This window comes from Melospiza georgiana, chromosome 4, assembly GCF_028018845.1.
Source record: "Melospiza georgiana isolate bMelGeo1 chromosome 4, bMelGeo1.pri, whole genome shotgun sequence".
Lineage (NCBI taxonomy): Eukaryota > Metazoa > Chordata > Aves > Passeriformes > Passerellidae > Melospiza > Melospiza georgiana.
In genome coordinates, this window is record NC_080433.1 from 61219976 (window position 1) to 61244291 (window position 24316).

The 24316-nt window shown below is 40.9% G+C and overlaps 1 protein-coding gene across 3 annotated transcripts in view; it reads left to right on the forward strand.

The window, feature by feature from the left end:
- Nucleotides 1-24316, forward strand: part of MAPK11 (mitogen-activated protein kinase 11) — a 53935-nt gene that overhangs the window by 10526 nt on the left and 19093 nt on the right. The window contains exon 1 of one of the 3 annotated variants that reach the window (XM_058022932.1): nt 11793-11996. The exons of the other annotated variants lie outside the window; for them this stretch is intronic. Within the exon in view, the coding sequence (XP_057878915.1) occupies nt 11884-11996 (113 nt within the window). The 5' untranslated portion in view covers nt 11793-11883. Of the gene's footprint in view, nt 1-11792; nt 11997-24316 lie in introns of those variants that run through there. 3 annotated transcript variants of the gene reach the window in all.

Genomic DNA, 24316 nt, shown 5'->3' on the forward strand with positions numbered 1-24316 from the left:
AGCAACTGCTGACGTTGGTCAACAGCCTTCCTCATTCTGGCTGATCCTGGATGTGTCTGCTTGCTGTGTGAATTGCCTGGAGCAGTGTGTGGCTTCTGGTAAACAAGAGCAAAATAGCCAGGATTCAAGTTGTGCTGAAGCCCGTTTGCTTATCTGTAATGATAATTAAGGCTGTAATAATTGCCTTCTCATTATGACTGAGATGAGAGTGGGACAGCTGCTATTTTAACAGATCACCAAACACGTGCAGAGGCATGGAGTATTTTACTTCCTGAAGCCACCTGTCCCATACCTTACCAAGTTACTTGCCAAAAAAGAGAAACAGCAGTGCTTTCACTTGCTCTGGTTTTGTCCAAGATTTATTTGTAATAAAAAAACCTATTTCTATTTCATAAAAACAGATTTATCTTTAATTTCCTTTCCTGCTTTGATGGAAAAATAGGACGGGAGAGAAAGCAATAACCTATCACTTGTCTTCAGTTACTGCTTGCTGTTTCTGAGAATTGAGCAGCCCATGTGAAAAGGCTTTAAATCATGGAAAGCTATTTCCTGTGTGCCTTTGCATTACTTCAGAAAATTCACCGTAATGACTTCTGGTCACAGCATTTCCTGATTGCAGGATTGCAACTTACTCCTGTACATGAGAGTGCAAAAATACAGTGTTTGTGGTTGGATTGCCCAGGCAAGCTGCACCTGCTGGGAGAGGCACGGGGCATGTGATTGGTTTCCGGAACAGTAGAGCTATTAGCTTTGTGGCAAAGGCCTAGAGCTGGAAAGATTGCATTCATTGTGTTGGGGGAATTGCTGAAGCCTGCCATATGTGTGAAACATTTGTCTGCTTTCCTCTCTGTGATTACAGTCATTTCATTAAATAAAGCAGGAGAGCCACAACATTTAGGATGTAAGCATTCTCATCTGTGGCCTTTTCCTTTAAAGCATCACCTGCCATACTCCCCAAGCTAAGGATCATCACCTTAACAAAAAGGTCTAATGAAACTGATATTTCTGTCTAAGCTACACTTTGCCAATTTGTACCTCAGAAAGCAAGTGTGAACCTTGGTTAAGCTTTTGTTACTGATGTTATTTTTGTTTGTTGAACAAATATTGCCTAACTGTTATTAGTACAGGTAGATTTATGATTACTGCATGTCTGTGAATGGAAGCATATGCTTCAGTGAATGGAAGCAGGTCACTGGGCCCAATCTCAGAAATTTTTTCCTCATGCCTTCTTAACAATGACCCTTCCAGGCTGTTCACATGTACATACTATTCATAGCTTGCACTACAGAGGGGAAATTCCCTGCTAGGCTGATCCTTAGAGCCCTACAGCCTGGATCTATCAACAGAATGGTGAAAAGTAGACATAAGGGAAGAAAGAGATCATGCAGAATTGAGTAGATCAAACCTCCCCATCCTAGGTAAGCTAATGAGAGAGAATGCACAATCAATACAGCAGTGAGAACTAGTGCAGGCCAACCCTGCCTCAAGTTTCTTTTTGTCTTCTTCTTTCATATGTGGGACTGTAAGAAATATCTGTAAGGCTTGTTTTGGTCTAAGACATAAGAAAATAGGCAAGAAAGAAAGAAAGCAAGCAACCAAGGAAGGAAGGAAGGAAGGAAATGTTCATACTAAGAGTGGGTATGAATATCTAGGAAAGAAATGTCCAGGAATAATTAGGGTAAGTTATCCTACCTCTTAAAGCAGAACTGCTGACAGCTATGCATGCATGACTATAGAAAGAAATAACTGAAAATAGCTACTCTTGAGGGAGAATACAGCCTTCTCATCTTTAATTTTTAACAAAAAAATATATTTCCTAGTCTGAACAGGTTTTCACAGAGCTGTGAAGATCTGAGCTCTGGTGTTATTAAGTTTTGTAGTGCAGTTTGAGGTACAATGAGTCACTGGACAGTGAGATTGAGGTAGGGGACTGTGCCTTCACAGAGAATTTCTTGTGCTGTTTTGTGATTTAGCTTTTCCTTCTCTTTGCCATTTGGTCTTTTGATGGTGGGATTTGCAATGGGAACATCGTAGCATTGGGAAGGAATCTCACAGGTCAAGTCCAGGCTCCCAGTGTCATCAAATATTGTTAGAACAATCATAATTCTTGCCACAATTTGCAGTATTAATGATTTGATGGTGTCCAGTCTTAACAAATAGCTATTATTCATGGAGCGAGAGTCCTGACGGTTAGAAATGAGTCTGGAATCCTCAAATGGAAATGAGGGAAAAGAAGAAGCCAGCTGAATTAAACTAAAAAGACTTAAATGTGATGACATTGCAGCTATTGCAGTGTGAGAAAATCACTTATCTAGGAGGCAAATAGTATCAAGAGGCTGGATGCTTGCAAAAAATCTACTGCTTCACCTGCATAAGGAGTGTGGGAGGTTCTAATAGCTAATGACATAATTTATTGATTTTCTGAGACTAAAGGAGCTACTCTATAGCTAGCAATTTCTGTAAGTAAGCACACAAAATAGTGCTGAGATTGAATGACTTTGCAGGATCACCTGTCCACAAAAACACCAGTAATTGCAAAGCTCTTCTGCTGCCATAGCAGAATCAAATAGAAAGCACCTTATTCTTCCAGTATGCAGCTAGCAATTCATCACATCAAAGCAAGGGATAGAATCTGCAGCAGGAATAACATGGACTCTTTTATGGTACAGAACCAGACTTTGAGCACCATGGTGTGTCTTGGGGCAGATATCAACAACATTCACAGGCACTGGGATCTCACTGGGTCCAGTGAGCCTCTATTTGTATAACGACAAAATACTACCATTCCACTGAGATCCTGGTAACATGCTTTTATCTAAATTGGAGGAAAAAATAGTCTACCATAGGTGCTTTAAATGTTGCTAATCCTCATTTCAAAATAGATGTTAGTGCAGGATGCACAAATTGAGGCAAGTCCAGACATTGATTTGGGCCTCAAAATACATTAATGATTGCTGAGTCATGGAGAGAGACCTGCTAAAACTGTCAGGTAGGTGCAACAGCATCACACAAAAAACCAAGATACAGATCAGGCAGAAGGAGTAAATGGACACTCTGTAAGGGCATCCATTAAGTTCAAGAGACAGCTGTAGAGGACTTGATTTTTACAATACATAAAAAAACCACTTTCAAATGAAGCTTGAGCCAAGGTTTGCTACATCTATATTTCATGGCAGAAAAAGTTATGAAAACAAATAAAAGAGGAAAAGTTACAGAAAACCTGGTGCTTCTAAAGCCCCCACTGGGAAAATCATTCTACAGAACTTTCTAGAAGAATTACCTAAAATTGATACAATATTTGCTAAACCTCTATGTTATGAAATGGAGGGATAAAGACAGGGAGAGAGAGAATTGGTTTCAACTGCCATGCTTCCAGTCATTCCGAGATTTTAAAGAAAATATAAGCTCTACCTCTAAGCAAAAAATGCTGGACAATGCAGTTGGCTGATTTCTTTTTAGAAGTAAATTGGAATATATTGTAATAGACAAAAATAAAAAATATGGAAAAGAGGCTTCATACAAACTCATCCACTATTCCACACTACTGGGAATAGATAGACCACTAGATACAGAAGTATTTCGTCTAACTGGAGTAAGATGAAACAGTTATTGTGTTAGTAATAAAAGCTGGCGTCACACCTATCTCAATAATTTCAAGAGCATAAAAATCATAGTCTGTAAACTCCAATTAAGGACATACTTGCCTTATTTCTCAAGGTATACTCAGTCTACTTCCACCTCAAATGAGACTGAAGATAAGTAGTGTTAAGAAACTTTAGCTTACCAAGGTATTTTGCTGTAAAACAGGCTGGTCTTTAGAACAAATGTGCTGCCTTTGCCAGCAAAGAATTCTTTCATCGGTTCTCTTTAGTGTAAAAAACCACTATAGACAGAAACATTAGCTTGGTATGCATGAAAAATTTATATTGAAGAGCCCCCAAATGCACACTGGGAATGAAAAGGTTTTGCCACAGGTCACTGTCCTGTCACTTAAATGTTCACACAAATAAGGCAGTGGACATGACCTTTGCTTTTGAAAGCCCAGTTATGCCATTCATGTCTGAGAGTTTCAGTCGATAAAAAATCTCAGCCTATTTATTATTTTACCATTTGAAGCAGGAGATAACAGTAAGCAAGCAGCAAACAGGACAGTTTGTGTTTTACTACAGAATGAGTAAAACCCCAAGGAAATTTGAAATAATTAATTTCTCTTTAAACAACAGACTCTAGTACAAAAAAGGATTAGTTTGTAACTCCCTGGTGGCCACAGAGAACTGTCACGTAGTATTTTTCATAAAATACTCAACTCCACAGGACGAGCTGTTACAGTTTCTGCTTGGCCTTCTCCTCAGAATCATACTAACAAGAGGTGAGCCTATCTTAGTACAGGAAACAAAAAGAGCTCAGAGAACTTAATGCTGCCACAGACACACTTGATGTCTAGAAATACACTGGAGGAATGTGAAACACCAAAGAAAGGCCAGAGATCAGCACTGGCATAATCACAAATATACATTGGTAGCCTATAACATAATATAAATTTTCTGATAAGGCCAGTGAAAGTACTTATTAATTGGCACTCAGTCAGTTTGTGATGGCAAATGTAACACCTGTAATTCAGTGACTGGAAATTGCCTCCAGTCTGATATTATTCATCAGTGTAGCAGCCTTCCCTTGAAAACTCTTTTCAGCACAATTCCCTTCCCCTTTTTTTGTGGTCATATGCTTGTTGCAGTCAGGATTTGTCTCACTTATTCCTTGCAACTACTGATAACCCCACTCCTTCCCAGGGCCTCTGACTCAGTATTCCCTTTGTTAAGTTCAAGTTTATAGAAGGGATATTAACAGGATTAAATCTGTAGGTTCAAGTCCCTCAATTAATAATTCCTCAAAAACAGTTTATGTTTGCCATTGCTTTTATTCATTGATCTGTGTAATTCAAGTACAATAATACAAAACAGGTAAACTGAGGCAACACCTGATCTTTATTTCTGAAATTATTAGTAGATGTATATCATACATCTACACAGTTCTACATACAAAGGTTTATGGCTTAATTTTTTTTAAGATGGCCATACATATATAAGACAGTTGTTAAACTGTGGGCACAGCTTTTGTAGTTCAGTTTAAGAGAATTCTTGTAAGTACAAGAAAATCTAAGGAGTAATAAGCTGCTCTTTCACAGCATAGAGACTGTGTAGGTTCATTAATAAAACTATAGTTAGATTTCAGTAGATGCAGGATCTATATAACTTGAAAAAGCCAATGTGTATCAAATACATCCTGAATTATGATGAAACTGTGAAAAAAATGTCTTCTTTTATGGATAGCAGCTCCCAAATAGAATGCGGATCAAATTTTTTATCCAAATGATTGTTTGAAATGATTTTTAAAACATCACATTATTGTCCTACCATCCTGCCATAATAATAATAGCAGAAAGTTTGATCCAGATATTTAGCAAGCAAGGTATGTTTTGGGTCCAAATAGCAGCCTGCCCAATAGCAGCCTGCCAAGCCACACAACTGCATTTCCCTGGCTTTATCAAGCCCTTGTGAAGCCTCAGTAGAGGGCATGCCGCCATCAGGTCCATTATTGTCCGCCCTGCTCAACATCTGCAGTGTCATTTGTCACGCCACAGTCACATTGCAACCATTCTTTGAAGCCTTACTGACACATTTACTTTGAGGAACCAAAGGTCTTCTCAGCAGAGTCCAAAGACATGTTATTAAGTAAAAACCAAGAAGGTGACATTGTAATATCAGCGAGAAATAAAATGTGATTAAAGTAGAAATCCCACTTTTCACCTTTGTGGAATAGCCCACTGTGCACTGCAGTCATGCTAATGGACCAAAAAAACCCTGCAGATAGATTAGACAGGATTATATACAATAGAACAAGTGAACTTGTACCATTTTTCTCAAGCTGTCTGAGTTGTATCCTCACAATATCTCAAAAAATGACTGAAAAACAACTATGAAGAAGGATGCAGTATTTTCAGTATGACAAGGTTGAATGTAACTGCTTTATGGGAAATGAACAGCACCAGATTGGAGTGCAAAATTCTGCAGATGAGTAGCAGATGGCAAATGAAGGCATGTGAATACATGCACCTCATACTAAGTCAGGCTAATTTACTAGAAATTTGTGTTCTGCTTTTACAAGTTTGCATTGGTATCAATTTTCTGTAAGTGTTCATTAAGAGTTAAAGCTGGATCAGATATGGATTTCATATTGTTCTCCCTCAACTGCAAATATTTGCATATTTTTAAAGCACTATAATAGAGTTTACTGTGTTCCAAAGCTCACAGGCATCAGGCAGAGCTGCCCTATGGGTGTGGGTGCAAGTTTGTACACATCTACAACCCCATGGCATTTAGAAGTCCTGTAAGTAACAACTTTTCTTCATATTGACTTTGCATGCAGAATAAGCACAGTTTTAGCCAGATTGACACCTCATTAATATAATTGTTCCAATACATAATTATTTTTGGATTGTGATAAGAGGAATTCATGATTTGCAATGCACAGCCATTTTAAAGAACCCATGGTGTTCTTTGGAGCCAAAAGAAACAACACAGTAGTCAGTTAAACAGTTTTCCTTGAGTGTGATTTCTTAATGTGCATCAGAAAAGCACAGAGCTTGGTGTATGTGGGTTCTTACATCTGCATCTGCTTTCATCTTTAGAGTACCTTCAGTCACTGTGAAAAAATTTACAGCTGATGTATATTCAGGACAGAAGCCCAAATTAATGTATTTGGAACAATGTGTTCTTGCTCCCATTCTCATAATGAAATTTGACTTGAATAGGAGCAGTGCTGGGCTCTCTGCAGCTACTGATTATACATGTCAATATTAGACTGTGTTTGACTGAAGCTGTATTATGCATAAGAATATAGCATCATGGTGTTGTTGTGATTCAGCAGGCAACATAATTACATGGATTGCAAGTGAAAATATGGCACTATGTATTAATAGCCCATCTCAGCCTTTCTTCATATCTGGACCTTTGTTTGCTTAATTAGGAATTATTATAAAGTTAAATCTCTATTTATTTTTCTGGTGATGGCCTTGTTCTGAATGTACATGCACCTAGAAGCCTTTGTTGACATGACTGAACAGGATATTGTATTTTATTTAATTTACTTTGGGGACTTCTGACACCAATTGCCAGCATGCTTGCAGTTCCAATCACATTGAGACATCTAATAGCAACATGATCTTAGAATAACAGCCATGTGTTGCTCCTGCATGTAGGAAAAACACTGCCACCCTGTTCTGGTAGACTCCAGGAGGCCAAGATACACTCCTCTGTAATTTTAGGTAAAGGACACTGATAATTTTTTTTTTTTTTTGGTCAGAATTACATTTTTAACAGGATATTAGAAAATATTTCCCACCCTGCATCCACAGCAGTATGATAGGAATATGTGAAAAAATTTTATCAATGTCTGCAAACAATAGGCTTAGCTAGTAAAGTGTTATTACTATCTCAGGTAGCATCACTCTTATATATTTATACTTAAAATAAGGAAACAATCCTAGTCTCAGGTCATAAACGTGGAAAGCTGTCACAGAGATATCTAGTGGCTATCCTAATTCCACAGAGAAAGAATGTGGAAAAAAAAGGAAACAAAGCCTGAGCTCTGAACTCAAGCCATATTAGAATCTCTCTTCTCAGAAAGAATAGAAACCTATTCTTGCCATATATATACTAGGATTTAACCCAGATTTTATAAGTCCTCAATCAATAGCAGAATTGCTTATTTGATTTCACACCTCATTATAGGTGTGAAATGCCTTGGACTTTTAATTTTCAACTTGAGGCTAAAAATCAGTAACTAAATTTTAAGTTCTCTTTAATGCAAGACCCTTCATGTTCTCACAACATTAAAAAAAATGCTTTTCCAGTTTAAATATCTAAGACCTAACAGGACAAAATAGTCTCAGACTGGAGCAGGTCATCTGAATCAACCTGGGTGCTATGAAGCCTTCTTCCAAATAGGTCTTTGGCAACAGCCAGTTAATAGCAGAAATATGAGAGAGTATTTCATGGGCAAATGCAACAAGTGTCTTGTGATTCAGTCACAAAGATACATGGTCCCTGGCAAAGCAATCTCATGGAAACCAATGTGTTAGGAGTAGGTAATGATTGACTTGCTATTTACAGAGGACTTCATTTAGCCTTTCCTGCTGTCTGTACTTTGTCTTTCAGTCATTACAAACAGTGGCAGCTTTCCTATGTTATTTGTAGATGTAGTTTCAGAAATTCACAAGAACCTGCAAATAAAACCAATAAATAACGAATAAAAATAAAGAATAAAAGTATAAAATATAATAAAAATAAATCTTTTATAAATATGTTCCATATACCCTACAACATTTTCAAAAGTGGCACAGGAAGCACCTTCACAACATTACTATGTTTAGTTTACTGTTATTAACTTCAGGTGGACATGGTGAAATCCATTAATGGACATCTCCAACTACAAAGTTAAGTACATAACAGATATAGTGACAGAACCATGGTGGTTCATCCTAAAACCTCAGTGATACTTGGTAGATTTTTAGTTAGGGCTATCCTATATTCATAGCAATTGTATTGAGAACAGTCTGAACTCTGATATGCAAACAGTCTGTCCTATGTTTTTCAAAGTCTTTTTTAAATCAGTGCTGAGTTTACAGTAATATGGTTGTTTTCCACCAGGAAATTATATGTTTTCAGTACTAAGGTGACATTTTCTTTCTTTTTCATGTTTATTATTAGTATGAAAATTGCAATCTTTGAACTCCATTATATATTAAATTTGAGATTTCTAAACTGAGTACAAAAACAGAACTAGAGAAAGAATAAATGAGAATTGAAAGGAACCTGGAGGAGGGTAACAATGACATGCAAGCTTTCTGTAATATATCAAACAAAAAAAGGAGGGAAAATCATCAAATACACTGAGTTGGAAGGGATCCATTAGGATCATCAAGTCCAACTCAAAAAAATAGGAATGAGGAACAACTGGAAATTAGCAACTCATAACTGGCTAAAACAATAAATTCCTTTGTTTTCACTGAGGTTTATTCTAATGAGACTAATGTGGGGTTTGACCATGCAGTGGGAGAAGAGTCACAACAGCAAGTTAGTGCTCTGCCAGCAAGTTTGCTTCCTTTGGTGCCGGCTAGATGTGCTGTGTGTCTGAGGGACAGCATCCCACCCTTCCTGAGGGCACAGCCTCCTCATCCCTGAATGCAGGGCTGCCTCACCAGCCAGGAGGCTCACCCAGCTGATCCCACCCCACAAGCTGCCTGTGTGTCCCAGCCTGTCCCACTGCAGCACACGGGGTCCCCTCCCAGCACTGTGCCCTGTGTGATGGGCAGTGAGTCCCTGCCACCGCCCTCCGGCCACCGGTATTGACCTGGTGAGGAACTGTCACACAGGATGCTCTCAGGGCAAGGTGGGGAGGGCTGTGCAGTGTCCACAGCTCTTTCATGGGCTCTCCCTGTCCGTGGGAGTCCCAACACAGCTTCAGGTTCAGTTTTATGTAACAGTATTCCTAAGAAGGCAATGTATGTACAGGAAGCTGTGTGCAGCAGAAGCTGTGACCTTATCTTTTCTTCGTGCCGTCACACCTCCTGTAAAACTGCAGCTAAAAGAGAAGAATCCAGCTGACAAGGGAGCTGTCTCTGCCTCTTCCTCTTCCTTCACAGAGATGGCAAAGATGGATGAGCTGATTCTGCCGTGGGAAAGGCAGCTGTGAGGGCTTGCTTTATGGGAGGCTTCTGGAGGCCTAGAACCTACCTAGCTCTGAGACAACTCAAATACATGTCCTTGCATCTTGATGTTTTCCATTATCTCCTTCATTACACACAGTAGCAGACCATATCTGTAGTATCCAATAAAACAAGGATATCAAGCACAGTCTTGGGGTCATAATTGCAACACAAATAACTCACAGAACTCAGAGAAGACAGAAAACTGAGACCAACTGTAAATATTTACCAATATTAACCAGTAATGTGAAAAATGAACTCCTGTGGAAATTGTATGATTAAAAGCTTGGGGAGACATGGACAGACACAACTTCCAAAAATCATGGCTGCATTTAGAAAGAAATAATTTAATACACCAAAACACCTCTAGAGACAAAGTACAATAAAAGTTAGCAAATAGGAGTATTTGTTCCATTTTAGCAAAGGTAAACATTTGGGGCCACTTACTTTAGGGGTAAATAAGATGGGGGATGGCAGTGACAGAAATATTTCTTCTTGGCTTGCTGTAGTGTCACTGCACTCTTACTCCGGTTTTAAAACTCCATAGAGTGGTGCTGAGAAAAATAAAATAAATTAATGTATTGTTGGATTTTTTTACACTTTTCACTTCCTTCATGCACTATGCCCTCAGCACAGAAATTCAAGTGGGACCAGGGAGCAGTGGAGCAGTCTGGAGAGAACTGGAGAGGTCTGCTGCACTGGAGAAAGGTAGAAGTGAGAACTAGACTATTGCTTTAGGAGCACTTAGTAGTCTTTGAGTGGATGGCTGTAGATGGCTATAGTAGTACCACTCGTGTATTTTTTATTTGAAATGCACCCAGCAAATGCCAAGTTGCTGGTGCTGTTCACTTGAAAGTTCTAGTATGGAAGTCCTGTCATGCAACATGGGCTGAGGTTTCAGAGCTGGAACTTGAACCATCATCCAGTGTTTGGAGCATCTGTAACACCTGTTTTCTGTCCCATCATGCTCACAACTATTCAAGCAGACGTGTTCTCTACACTCACATTATGTCCTAGCACAAACTGAGCAGCTATTTGCCAAAGCGAACAGCAATCCATGGTACAGGAGGGTTCTGAAATGCAAGGATTTATATTCCACAGTGATTCAAAGGCAGGTGTAAAGCAATCCCAGTACACTGAATCTATGCAAACAGGCTATGTACAAGTAACTTACAGGTGCTCAAAGAAGTGTAAGAAGCCATGGAAGGAAACAATACATAAAGAAATATACTGGTAACATTGCAGTAGTGCTGTCATGATTTCAGAGGTCATTGAGATATTGTATAAGGTACATTTTGGAGAAAAGAAAACGTGCAGTAAAGTCAGAGAACCTTTAACTGCTGCATGAATTTTGGACTTTTAAAGTTTTCAAGATTATCTATTGTCTTGAGGGCTCAAGTCTTCATTGATGAAAAGGAAGAGGACTCAGATGACTGCATGAGGGAATCAATGCGGTAAGGGGAAATTTTAGGCACCAGAGGACTCTGAGAAAACCCCCGACCTGCCCGGGGCTCCATCAGTGAGCGGGGCCCGCACTGGCCCCGCGGAGGATCCCCCGGCGCAGGGTCAGCGCCGCTGTGGCTGCAGCTCGAGCTGGTGAAGGGGGGAGCCTGGCGGGCCCACAGGGAACTTCAGGTGGCCGTGGCAAAGAAAGGTGTCAGCAAGGCTTCAGAAAGCCTGAGAGACACCAGGCGCAGGGCGGGATAACCGGGTCTGCCCGTCCCCACCGTCCCCGCGGGGAGCAGAGCGGCGGCGCGGGCCCTTCCCGCACATTCGGGCAGGGGCGGCCGATGCGGCGAGGCCCCGCTCCGGTCCGTCACCGCCCCGGCTGCGATGCTCCGGGGCGGGATCGGCGCTTCGCCACTCCCCGCAAGCCCCCGGGTGGCCCCGCCGAAAGACACCGGGTGCCGCCCCGGGGATGCTGGGCTCCTTCGTCAAGCCTCCCCTCGTCCCCACCCGGGCTCCCCCGGCCCCGGCCGCTGCCCCCACCCCTTCGGCCTCCGCCTTCCCCTCCCCTTCCCCTCCCGGTCCCTCCTCCCCGCCGGCGCCGGCCGTGCAGCCTCGACTGAGGGGCGGCTGCCGCTGCTGCTGCCGCTGCTGCCGGCGGCTCCGGGAAAATGTCCGAGCGCGGCGGCTTCTACCGGCAGGAGCTGAACAAGACGGTGTGGGAGGTGCCCCAGCGCTACCAGAACCTCACCCCCGTCGGCTCCGGCGCCTACGGTTCCGTCTGGTAGGTGCGGGGCGGCGGCAGAGGGGCCGGGAGCCGGCAGGTGCAGCCGGCGGTCGGCGGGGACGGACAATGCGGGGCAGGCGGGAGCCGCCGCGCTGCGCCGGGGGTCGTGTGCGGGAGCGGAGGGGCCGGCGGCGGCGGCGGGGCGGGGGCGTGTCCGCCAGGCACCGGGGTGAGGGGAGCTCCCGCCCCGCTGCACCGGCCGGCGGCCCCGCGGGGCCGGGCAAGCCGCGCCGTCACCCGGGCAACCGCGCCCGCCGCTCCCCGGGGCAGCCCTGCCCGCCCTCCCGCCGCTGCCCCGCGGCCGCCCCCCGGGCTCCGGGCTGCCGCCCGTGCTGCTCCTCGGGCCGGCAGCGCCGAGTGACCGCCCGCCGCGGGGCCGCTGCGGCCGGTGCTGCTCCCGCCTCCGGAGGGAGAATTGCCCCGAAGCCCGGAATCCTGCACAGTCATGGCGGTTCCGAGCGGGAGGACGGGCAGGCGGCGGGGCTGGGCAAGGGGTCCCCGAGCGGGGTCCGCCCCGGCCGGCACGGCTCCCGGCGGCGCGGCCCTTCCCGCCGGGGCTGTAACCGGGACACACGCAAGGCCGGGGCAGCCGCGGCGGGCGCAGCGGTCTGTCCGCCGAGACAATGGGAGCTGCTCCCGGAGCCGGGCAGGCTGAGGGAGAGCACGGGATGCTCACCCCGGGCTTTCGGGGGATCCTAAATTAGGACAGATTGCTGCCCAAGGGCTGCGGCGTCTTAAGGAATTGGAAGGGTTTGCCACATGTTGTCATAAAACGTTTCTCTTTCTTTGGTAATTCCTACGTCAGGCTTGCACTCCCGGGAACTCCCAGTGCAGGCTGGGCTTTACTTTAGTATTTGATGCACATTTTACTACGCTTATAAAAGCTTTGAATCAATTTATGGAAATAATAGTGGCGGTTTAAAGGTTTTTGAGAGAGTCGTGTTTCTTTTGTAAGCTGGGTGAGTGGAAAAACAATCAATAATAAATAATCCATGGCCCTTTAAATGCAAGTGCTACTTTAAATAAAAGTATTTTTTTTAAATTTTCTTTAGAACTTTGGTTTTTTGCTGTGCTCTAAACTCATGCAGTAGTTCTCACTTTTTCCCAGATACCAGAGAACAGTTTTGTATTAGTTCATTCTCTAGCTCTGTGAAATGTCCAAGTTTGCACATAAACTAGGAGTATGCATTTTCAAAAAACCTCCAACTATCAGCAGAAACACTCAGAACTGGTGTGAAGTGTCTTTGAATTCTTCTCTTTTTTTATTATTTCTAATTTATGCTTGCAGCAGGGAGGTCTAGGCCAATACCATGTGAGTGTCATTGTAGTTAGCATGTGCTAACTGCTCCGAGCAGATGCTGGGAATAGTTCCACAACGACTTAATTTATTTACACTATAAAATTTTTAGTTTGTGATAGGAAAGAGGAGAAAGTAAACTAAGAGCTGGATGGTTTTGCAGTAGCAGAGTAACTACTTTTGTGTTCCAATTGAAACTGCATTTCTGGTTACTTTCCCTATTTATGCTGACATAGTTTTGAGGGAAAGACCTACTTTACTGAATTTTATAATGATATGTCAAGAGTTTTGAGCAATTGCAAAGGAAGTGAAAACATGTCGTGGTTCACTTGCAGCGCAGCTGGTGCTTTGGTTTTTGAAACTGCACAGCCAAGGAAATCCTAGTAATTTTTATCAATTGCAAAGCCTAGGAAATGAAGATGTAAAATGGAAACTGGAACATGCTATGATAAAGATTTACTCTAAAATAGACATTTAAAAATAGAATATAGCAATAAAACTTTGCTCTATATTAATAGCCTTGTTAATATCAATGAAGTATAAACCCAAATAGAAGCTTGAATGTGAGGAAAAGGTATGCATCTCTTTGAGAAAAGCCTTCTATTTTTAGAGTCTATTGAAATAGATTTTTTTTTTTCTGTCTGTGTGCATGTGCTTTACCCAGGAGACCTACAAGGTGCAGCCATTCCCTTGAGTAATATGCTATATTGCTTCTGTGAATAGTTGTACTCCTATTCAGTAAAATACCTAAAAACATATTCAAGTCTTACAGAAACTACTAGAATTAAACAAATTCCTAAGTGCTTTGATGAATAGCAGCCAAGGTCCTGAACTCCAAATGCTGGCTTTGAAATGAGAAGAGAGTTGTTGTAACAAATTTTTTCTACCTCAGTGAAATTCTTCTCTAGGCCTACCCTTTTCTTTTTTAACAGTAAATTATTTGTCATAGCCCACAGACTTGGGTAACTGAATTGATAACTGATTATAAGAGACATACTGTAAATGCTTGCATTTAAGCATCTTTTGCTGGCAGCTCAAAACCAATAGAGCAGTTTGTGTCAGGAGGCTGTGTTTTGGCCCAATTTATTGACATTGCAGGTGTCCAGTAGAATTTGTGTTTGAGTTAGCTGCCGATGCATCAAATATGCTATGGAGATAGATACTAGTGGTTTAAAACAGATTCACTTTTAGAGGTATAGCTGTACCAAGCACACTGCTTTCCCATTTGGGTTTTTTTTTTTTTTGTTTTTATTTAGATGTGGAATAGGTAGAAACCCCAAATCTTCCCTTGTATAAAAAGCTCTAGTGCTTTTGTCACTTTTTTAATGACATATCACAAAGAACATTTGGTTTTGGAAATCTTCCAAACTCAGCTGCACTGCAAAGCAGAGTTGCACCTTAGCATCTATGTGAATTACAGAGAGAGCTGTGAGGTCTTTCTCTCAAGTAGTTAATCCTTGAAGTACTTTTTATGTTACTCTCGTACCTTAGCTTTGTGCAAGGCTTTCTTTTGCCTGTACTTTTTCCTGTGGCCATTCAAGCTCCTGTGTGTTCTGTCATTTGCTGCTGTCAGATCTGATTTTTTAAGTTTAGGAAAAAAAGTTTAAAGCCAGGGGGTGAGGGATGGGAGTGTATAGTTTAATTAGAAGTAAAGTTATCATTGGCATTTTCAACAGTATGTTTTGCTTAATTCCTTTTTTTTCTAGGGGTTGGGTTTTATTGGCAAGTCTCAATTTTACATGCACAACTGGTGTGGTTTGGGATTGTTTTCTTTTTTGCTATAGCTTTGCTTATCAAGGCAAGAGTTTTTTATTATTAGACTATTATTTTAACTCTTTCTCAAGCTAAAATTTGGTTAAATTTAAAGTTTTCTTCAAAAAATGCATTTTTGGTGCCCAGCCTTTATAGTTGGATTGCCTCTCACAGAAGTCAAAGGGCTGGTTCACTCTTAAGGGACTGGCACCAGACCTGCTAATTGAGAGTTTTGCAGCCTTTAAGTTATATTAAGCCATTTAGATAGGAAGCAAGATACCTTACTTTGACAAGGTAGTCTTAATCTACAATCCTTTCTTTTCAGTTCTAGAGAAAAGTGACTATGTCTCAGGTCAAACTGAGTTTTAAATTCTTGTTCCTTATGGTTCTGCTTTTTAAAATAAGAATTCTGGCTCTGTTTGAGTCTTCCAGCTGTCCCAGTGCTGTTGCTTATAAATGGGACCTTTAGCCTGGAGCATCTGTGCTTTCCAGCTGTGTTGCCCTGGTGGTTCCACTGTGGTTTGATGCCTGGCCACCTCTTCCTCTGGGAGGTGGCATTGCTGCCTGCTTGAGAAAGAGCTTCATCTTTTTAAAAGACTTCTTGTTGTTATACCACAAATTATGAAACATGTATAGCTTTTGGGTTTCCTGTTCTTTGCATCTTTTTTAAGCCTGTATGCCTCTTTTTTATACCAGCTTTTGTAAACTGCCTTCTAACCTATTTAGTCCTATTTTTGCCTGGGAGGGATTGACGGCATTATGCAGGATGCTGTCTCTGATCTCTCCAACAGGTTGTTTGCCATTAGCATATTGCAGGCTCTGTGTTCTACCTCCTTTGGAAAGAACAGACCTTGCAAGATGAACCAAACTCAGTCCAGAGTTTCTTCACAACCATAGACTCCTGCACTGTTTTCTCAGTCTGTTGCCATCAGTAGTACTTATATTCAGTCTCTTTTGATTTTGAGACTATGCAATGCCTGACACCATCTCAGGTGACCTAACAGATGTTTAAGTTGAGGTCTGCTAAGTCAAAGTGTAGTGGCACAGGCCTCAGTTCAAAAAAAGCAGGAAAGCAAAGTTGTTTACAACACTTCCAGCATCCCTCTATCCTGTTCCCTTTAAGCACATGCTTAAGATTCATTAAGTTTATGTCCTGGCTAATTTTGGGTAAGAATGGGAGAAGGTGTTTAAGCTACAGTTTTGCTTTGAGGAAGTACAAGTGGAAAAATAGAAGCAGAACGTTGTGATCTTGAAGTTTAACCCCTTCTTTCCTGCCATTCACCCCATTCTGTGCTTCTGGTACTCGCAGATGTTTTGAGGGCATTAGCTTGCAATACTGGAACATAACACTGCTGATACCATCCTTTTCACATTGAGGAACTCTAAGAAGATGCTAAGACAACTCAGTATCATGTAAAGGTTTTAAAAGCTGCTGTAAATTGAATCTAACAGACAAAAAGAAAAATTCCTTCATCCCAGATTGTACTCTATGATTTCAGGTTGGGTTCTGCTGGGTTTTTTTTTAATATCTGTTTAGTTAGCTGTAGTGATACTAAGTGTGTGATTTCAACTGTGAGATCAGGTTACTGGAGTTGTGGTGTGTATCACTGTAGCACTACATGCTACTTTAAATAGTAAATGCTGAGATAAACTTTTAGAGTAGTAGTAACACACAACTGCTGTATGTAAATACAGCTGGAAACTGAAGATGGCATAGATTTTTACAGGCTAAATGCACAATCCCAGACACACATGGATTTTTGTAGACTCCCTTTGGACTGCTTTCTGATTAAGTCTTTTGTTTTCAATATAAATGCAGGGGCTGAACTTCATCTTACAAATGGTTATAATTATTGGAAGCTTTTTCCACAACATTGTTAAAATCCTGCTGTCCAAGACCCGATAGGAGTTGTCTATTTTTGGTATGCAGCATTCAGAAGGAAAGCACTGACACCTTTCTTTAGTGGTGTAGATATATACAATAGAGCCCTCTAAGCATGGTCAAACACTTGCTTGAAAATTGAAATGCAGGCTGATATGAGACCCCAGTTAGAGGTAGGACAGCTCTTAAAAGTCAGTATATGTAACAAAAATACTTAGAAACAAGGCCTTGAAGGTGAGGTTGCAATGGAGAGGAGAACTAAATAAAAGAGGTTACATGGTCAGTGTTACCAATTAGAAGGAGGATCTTTGCAGCAGTATTGCTGGAGTGAGTGGATGAAAATAAGGAAAGCAACAAAAAAATGTTGCAGATTGAAAAAGATTCTAAAAGGAACATAAAGAAATAGCCATTAGAAATAAAAGCACAGTGGGATTTGCAGCTACAAAGCCAAAGAAGGTCAAGAATTTAGGAATTTTTGTGAAAGGTACATGAAGGAAGAAGGGAGGATGTTTCTGAGCACTGGCTGGGAAGACATCAAATAGGGAGTGTGTTGAGAGTGGTTTTGTGGAAAACTAGGGTGGAATGCAGATTGCATGTCCTTCCTTTTTCTGGTTTCATCCTGAGTATTTTCCAGCTGTTGGAACAGTGTAGTTAACTGACTTGGGAAAGGAAAGGGAAGCAGGATGGTAATTAGTGGTGTCAAGGTCCCTATTTTAAATGAGAATGTCTAATAAGATTTAACGAAGGAGGTGTTTGTGGAGAAGGATGAGAAAGGCTGAGAACTGCTGTGATAGAGATTTCTATGTAGGGTGCTGTCACTAAGCTTGTGGAGTATCTTGGGAGCACCTGACACAAGTGGGCATGAGAAGGGTGATAGAGGTGTTTGTGAAGAAAGGTGAAGAAAAGACAAGGTTAAGAAGTGGGGACTTTGTATTGTGCAGGTTTTCTTTCACAGGGAATTAATGAGATCTCTTTTAGAGAAAGGGAAGGCTTGGGATGGTAGAGAGATGAGAGGCATGAGGTGAACCAGTTGTGGCAGAAAGGCAACAGGGGTCATGGAATGGCCTTCTGTGTGGCTGTAAGAATACATTAACAGAGAGTATTCTCTGCAGGGCTCCTCCATCCTTACTTCAATGTATTTTTTATGATACTTACCTTGCTGACTACATGAGGCAGCAGTGGCATAGCTGCCTCCTTTCCTGTCCTGCTGTCAGCCATGATTACATCTGGGAACACAGTCCCTGTCCCAAAGACCTGAAAGTCTTAGGGCCTGGTTGCTTGCTTCACAAGGAGTGTTTGAATTCCAGAACCTATTAGTTGTTTCATACCAAAAATACAATATCTCAATTCTGCCCATACAGTCGGGAAGGGAGAGGACATTTCAAACCCCTGAACCCTGGGAATTAATTGCTACCATTTCATATTTTGCTGTTGTGGAGAGAGGAAACAGGAAATGTGAAGGAGAAATGGGGGGAGGAATAGGAAAAAGAAGGACAAAATATAAGTGAGATTTTGTCTGTATGGATTTGTTTAATGTTTTTGAAAGCACTGATATCTTTCATGTTAAACTTTATATCTACATTAACTGTGAGCATTTCCAGCTGAAGCTTCAAGGCCCACAATATATAACTAACTACCTGTTAGTCTTTTTTTTTTTTTTTTTTTTAATACTGAATGGAACATATTTGTCACTAGCAATGTACTGGTTTAGTGGCAGCTGACTGATATTCTTGTTTACTTACTGACATTGGGCTCAGGCTATGTACAATGCCTGATTATTTTAGTATCCATGAGCTGGTTGCACATGCTGAGGAAACTAACAGCTTATGACCCCAACCTTCTGTATGTTTTTTTCACAAACATGATTTTAAATACATCAGTCCCACTGATATAAGCTGTGCTCTCTGTACCTTCACCTAAAAAAGTGTGACTGCTCCTCAGTAAAGTTATTTAAATGTTTAAGTCACTGTGGAGGCACAGGAGACAGATCAAAAAATAAAATATGGCTTGTGGATTCAGAGGCTGATATAGCACTTTTATGATCATGTTCCATTGAATGAAAACTGGTGATGTATTCACATAAACATGTGGAGAGTGATTATTTTTCACTGAAAATGTCTGCTTAAAACAAAAAAAAACAGTAACATACTTTTATGTTGATTATAGAACAATTATGTTGCATATGTAAAAGATATTTGTGGGGTTATGTTTAGATTTAGGGGTAAATTAATCTGAGATAATTAACCGTCATTGTACTAAAACCAAAACCATTGATGCTACTGCTCAGCCTGGTGTGTTGGAAACATATCCAAGTGAGGGGATGTAATTTTTACAGTACAATCACCTGTCATCATCAAACAAGTGGGGTTTTCTGTCTAATTAGAAGATTAACATGTAGTTTCAGAGCTTCCCATTACATCCTCATTCTGTTTTTTCTTGCCACCATCTAATTTTTCTTTATGGTTTCCTTTTGATGCACATATATGTTGTGATTTGTATGGTTTAGCAAACAAACCTTACAGCTAGCTCTCGGGGAGTGAAAAATCACCAACATGAACTTGCAAAACAGTAACAAAACATTTATAAAGTAGAAACAAATTAACCATTTCCTGGGTTTACTTTACTGCCCAACTCAAAATGGCTGGGTAGCTGTTTTCTGTTCTCTTCCTTCACTGCCAATAGCTGATATGATCCTTTGCCAGTATTGGATGGATGCTGTGTGGGGTTTTTTTCATGGCTCCTTCATGTCTCAATAAAAAGTAGGTTTTTATTTAAATTAAAAATAAATAGAAATTTATGTTTTAAAGAAGAAGAACAAGATAGGTAAGTCCCAGAAGACGAAGCTCACGAACAAAACCTTGCAAATAAAAAATAAAATCACATGTTGTTCATGTGATTACTTTCTTTCACTTACGTGACATTTATGAGAAGTGTAAAAAAGTGTTGTTATTCACTGTAGTTCTAGGAACCCAAATTGCAAGAAATTGCTAGAAAATGTCCCAGGGCAGGGTTCCTGTGGTCCCTCTTTTGTATCTTACTTGCCAGTGCATGGTGCCGTAAGAGCTGCCTCCATCAGTGAAGAGATTCTCTGAGTGTTGACCCTTCTTCAGTTCTTTCCCCTTCAATACCTGCTTACACAGACCCTTCTGCTGCTATTTGTTTTTCTCAATAACTTAGCATCTTCCAAATTAAGAGTACATCTGTCCACAAGGAAGTTCATGTCACCTTCAGTGGAAGGAGTCATTGGGTACTTGAAAGGGGGGTGCTGAGATCTGCAGATAAGAATTCAAAATTGTGAACCTGTATTTTGAGCATGAATTGCCTTTTTGGGGTTTTTCTTTCTTTTTTGTTCTTTCTCTTAACAGTTACATGTAATGGGGAATTTTTGCATGTTTTGGAGGAATGTGACCCAATGAAGGAAATAAACTCATGCTGCAGTGAAAGAAACAAAAGTAGATACCTGGAACAATATGGGGAATACCCAGTGTCACTGTCACATGTGCTGTGTCCGGCATTCTCTCCAAGTTTTGGTATAGTGTCCAGCCAGTAGTCAAACTTCTGATGATATAAAGGTAACAGCCTTGCAAGATGAGATACTGAATTATATTTCAAAAAAATCTGAAAAGTTAGTCTTGTGGTTTTTCCACCTAACCCCAAATCAGTTGCTTAGATTGCATAGACCTAAATAATTTGTACAGCTATAATGCCAAAAGACTTTGTAGACAATCAAAATCTTGTGGTTATCCAGAGTGAAGGGATGGAACATTGAAGGGATGGAATATTGTCTGACACAAGTAACCTACAGCAAACAGGAATGATGCTGGAGACACCACACTGGCACCATGGACAGCCAGCTTTGGGTCACACCTTCATTCTGCATCAGCTACATCTGAGCTAGCTCCAGGAATGAAGAGAACCTGTAGACTGAATGCTGCATTCAAGATGAACCTTTTCCAGGCACTGTGGGTAGGGCAGTGCCCAGCTAGTAATGTTCTCTGAGCCCAAAGCATTAGGAATTTCAGGGACTAGCTATAGTTCAAGGTGAACAGCTGATCCCCGGAAGGATTCTTCCTGCATTCAATCCTGGAGTTTACTAAATCGGATCCAAGTTGGCTCCATGTGGGGTTTTTAAGATCAGGCTCCTACAAACAGCCCTCCAGCTGCTGAGGCAAATCTGATCCCAAAGACTAAGCAGCCACAGGTGAATGGTGTGCTTCTAGCCCCAAAATCCCTGAGGGGTCTGAGCAGGCTGCACACGTGAATGGCCTGTCTGTCCAGTTTTACTGCTCTGCAACCACAGAGGATAAACTCTGTGGATACTAGGGAAATTACTGTATGTACAGCCATAGTTATAAACAGCTACCAAAATCCATATCTCATCAAAAGTTATAATGTTATCTTGAGGCTTGAAGGTTATCTTGAGGTTAAAATCCCATGCTTTCTGCCTCTCAAGTTTTTGGACTGCAGTAGCTCCCTGTCTTCAAACTTTTCTCTGAAATCTTAAGAACTGGGAAAATGTGCACAGAACTAAAAACTGATATTTCATCTAGTGGAACTTCAATAGAATTATTAAATATAGGAGTTGACAACACTAAAAAGGTGAGTCTAATTTAAGCAATGATTGAATATCACACTAAACCAAAGTCTCTAATCTGTGTGAAAATGATGCCATCCCAGCAGAGTAATGGCTTTTTATCCTTGATCTTGAAAAGGAGAGACAGCAAAAAATGTGTCATAACTCTGATGGGTTCTGGGTCAAGAGCGATCATATCTGAAAAAGATATTGGTATGATTGTTACAAAGTTGTTTCTTGTTAACTAAAAAGATAGTGTAATTCTATTTCTTTCTAAATTATGATAGAAAGTCTGTCTAAAGCAGTTATTTGGCATCATGATTACATTTTATTATATTTTGTTCCAATTGTTAAATTGTTCTTATGTCAACATATTAAGTTTAATTTTTTTTTCTGAGGTGGAGTGGACAGGAGTGAGCAGGCAGCAGTGTGGCACTTTGCCAGCTGTGGTTAAACCATGGAATAGGCCTCTAACCCTTTTCTTCCCTGTTAAATCAAAATAGTTATCAGCATGGGTTTGGGGGTTTTTTAAAAAGCAATTTTCAGTCATTTTAACCATGCTGGTTACAGGCCCCCAAGGAAGGATTTACAGGTGCCAAGCACAGGTGTGCCTGTATTTTTACTTTGGCTGGAACCAGAGATGTCCTCTCCAGAGACATCTGAAACTCTACTCTGAAAGCTGAGCATTCATGGGGAAATCACAAAGAAAGGGAAGCAACTCCTCCTTCCTTCTATCACCTAATAGTTTACCCAGTGGCTGATGAGGGATTCAGGGGACAAACCAGATTGTAGCTGTGATGATATAATAGCAAGACAGAGAGATCTAGTCTAAAAATGTGATCACAGAGGCAGTAGCAGAGATCACATATACAAGTTCTCCTTGAATCTGACAAACAAGACAGTTCAAACAACACGAAACATATTTTTGAATGCTTTACTGTTAATAACTTGAATTATGATGATGGTAAACCAGGCAAGGAAGGTGTCTGAAGGCATTAGCTCTGATTATAACTTTGGTTAGTTGAGTGTGGAAGCACTCATTTAAACCAAGTCAGTCCCTGGCCTGTGCAGTTTCGATTCATGATTTCCTGTTGGAGGTCTCAGAATTCAACTTTCCTTTCCCTTTTCACTTTTCCCTTTTCCTCCTCTATCCTTATGTGATTCCATCTTTGGTCTAAAAAGCTGCTGTCATAAGAATTACTGAAGCTAAAAAGATTGTGCTTTGTATCATCTGAAAGCTTTGCAGCCTTGAGTCATATAGAGGATAAAAAGCAATTCATTCTAAAGATCAGTGGTTTTGAAACCACTGAAACTCACATTTGAACTTAGAATTGGGAAGAGAGTGCAGTTTATCATGATAACGGGCTTAAAATCTAATTCTTCTTAGCCTTCTTGTGTAATGTGTACAGTATTTCACAGACTGGTGCAAGCAAGAGTGGGAAGGCTTGTGAATTACCAGAAAAGCTGAGATGTTAAGCAAACTGGTGTTTTGAGCAATGTTATTTATTTACCTGGATAAACATTTCCTTTCCCCCAAAACTGGAAAGACTGTAGTCAGTGTGCATTTGTGAGACTTGGCAGTGTTCTCCAGTGGCTTTGTTGCCCATGGCTAAACACAGGGCAATTACATCTAATCTTTGTTATATTAGAAGCTAAGCATTGGCTTCCTTTTTATTTCTTTAGATTTATTTTTTCAACCTTCATGCTTTCCTTGTGGCTGGTCAAGTGGAATTTAAAATATTTCTGTTTGTCAGTTCTTTTCACACTTTGTTCCTTAAGCCGCTCCATCTAATTAAGCCACATATCCTGAATAACTCAGTCCCTGCCCCACTGTTGGAATGAGTTTCTCTGTTGTATCCCTTCCATCCACTCATCAGAGTGATTCCAGTCTTCTCCTCGTTCCTATGCATTCTTTCTTCTGCTCGGGAAATGCCCTTTCTGAGGTGCTCAGCAAAACCACAGCACTCTGCACCTTTAAAACTTGGCAGAAGATCAGCTTCTGTGATGCTTGCAAAGAACTAGCTAAGTAATCTGCTTATCTATGTCATTTATCTCATGAGTGACTCCCTCTTTCCACAGAGCCTACAGGAAACTTGTTAATTAGATCTACTTGCTTCTATTCTGTCTTTATGAAATTCTGGCTTGGCCTCGTGGAGGTTGGGTTATTTCTAGGACAATCATCTTTTGGATGCCACTGTTCTTCCTGCATGTTGATTGTATCCCTTGTTTCTTCTGATTAGCACCATCAGCTTATCCTGCAGATAGAGGTTTTGCTCTTCACTTGGCTCTTTGTGACTTTAGCATAGCACCAAATATGTGTCAGAGTCCACCTATTTGCAGCTGACTGTAGGCTCTGTGTATTAAATTGGAAGCTACTCCAGGCACCATGAGTGGTTTTTGTCTCTAGCAGGTGTGTTCTACAACGATTTGTGAGAGTGTTTAAAACACTGCAGAAGAAGTTAATAGCATTTTCTGTGACTGTTGACATTCTACTCCATGCATTTTTCATGTTGTTTAATTTTTGTGTTTGTAATTCCAAAAAAGTTCTGTAATAAGATAAATGTGTGGGAAGATTCTTAATTTGTTAGCGCTCTCTAGCAAGTACACATAGTGTTATCCACTCTTTAAACTGAGAATTTCTAGGTATTTTAATTGAACACAATTACTTAATAAGTAAGAGTAACAACTGAAAGAAATTTTTTTTCTTCTTAACAGGAGGTTACAGAGTCTTTTTATAATTGTACTATGTAGTGTACTATGTATGAAGTAATACATACTGGGATCATTTTTACCCCTGTGCTACATATCAGACA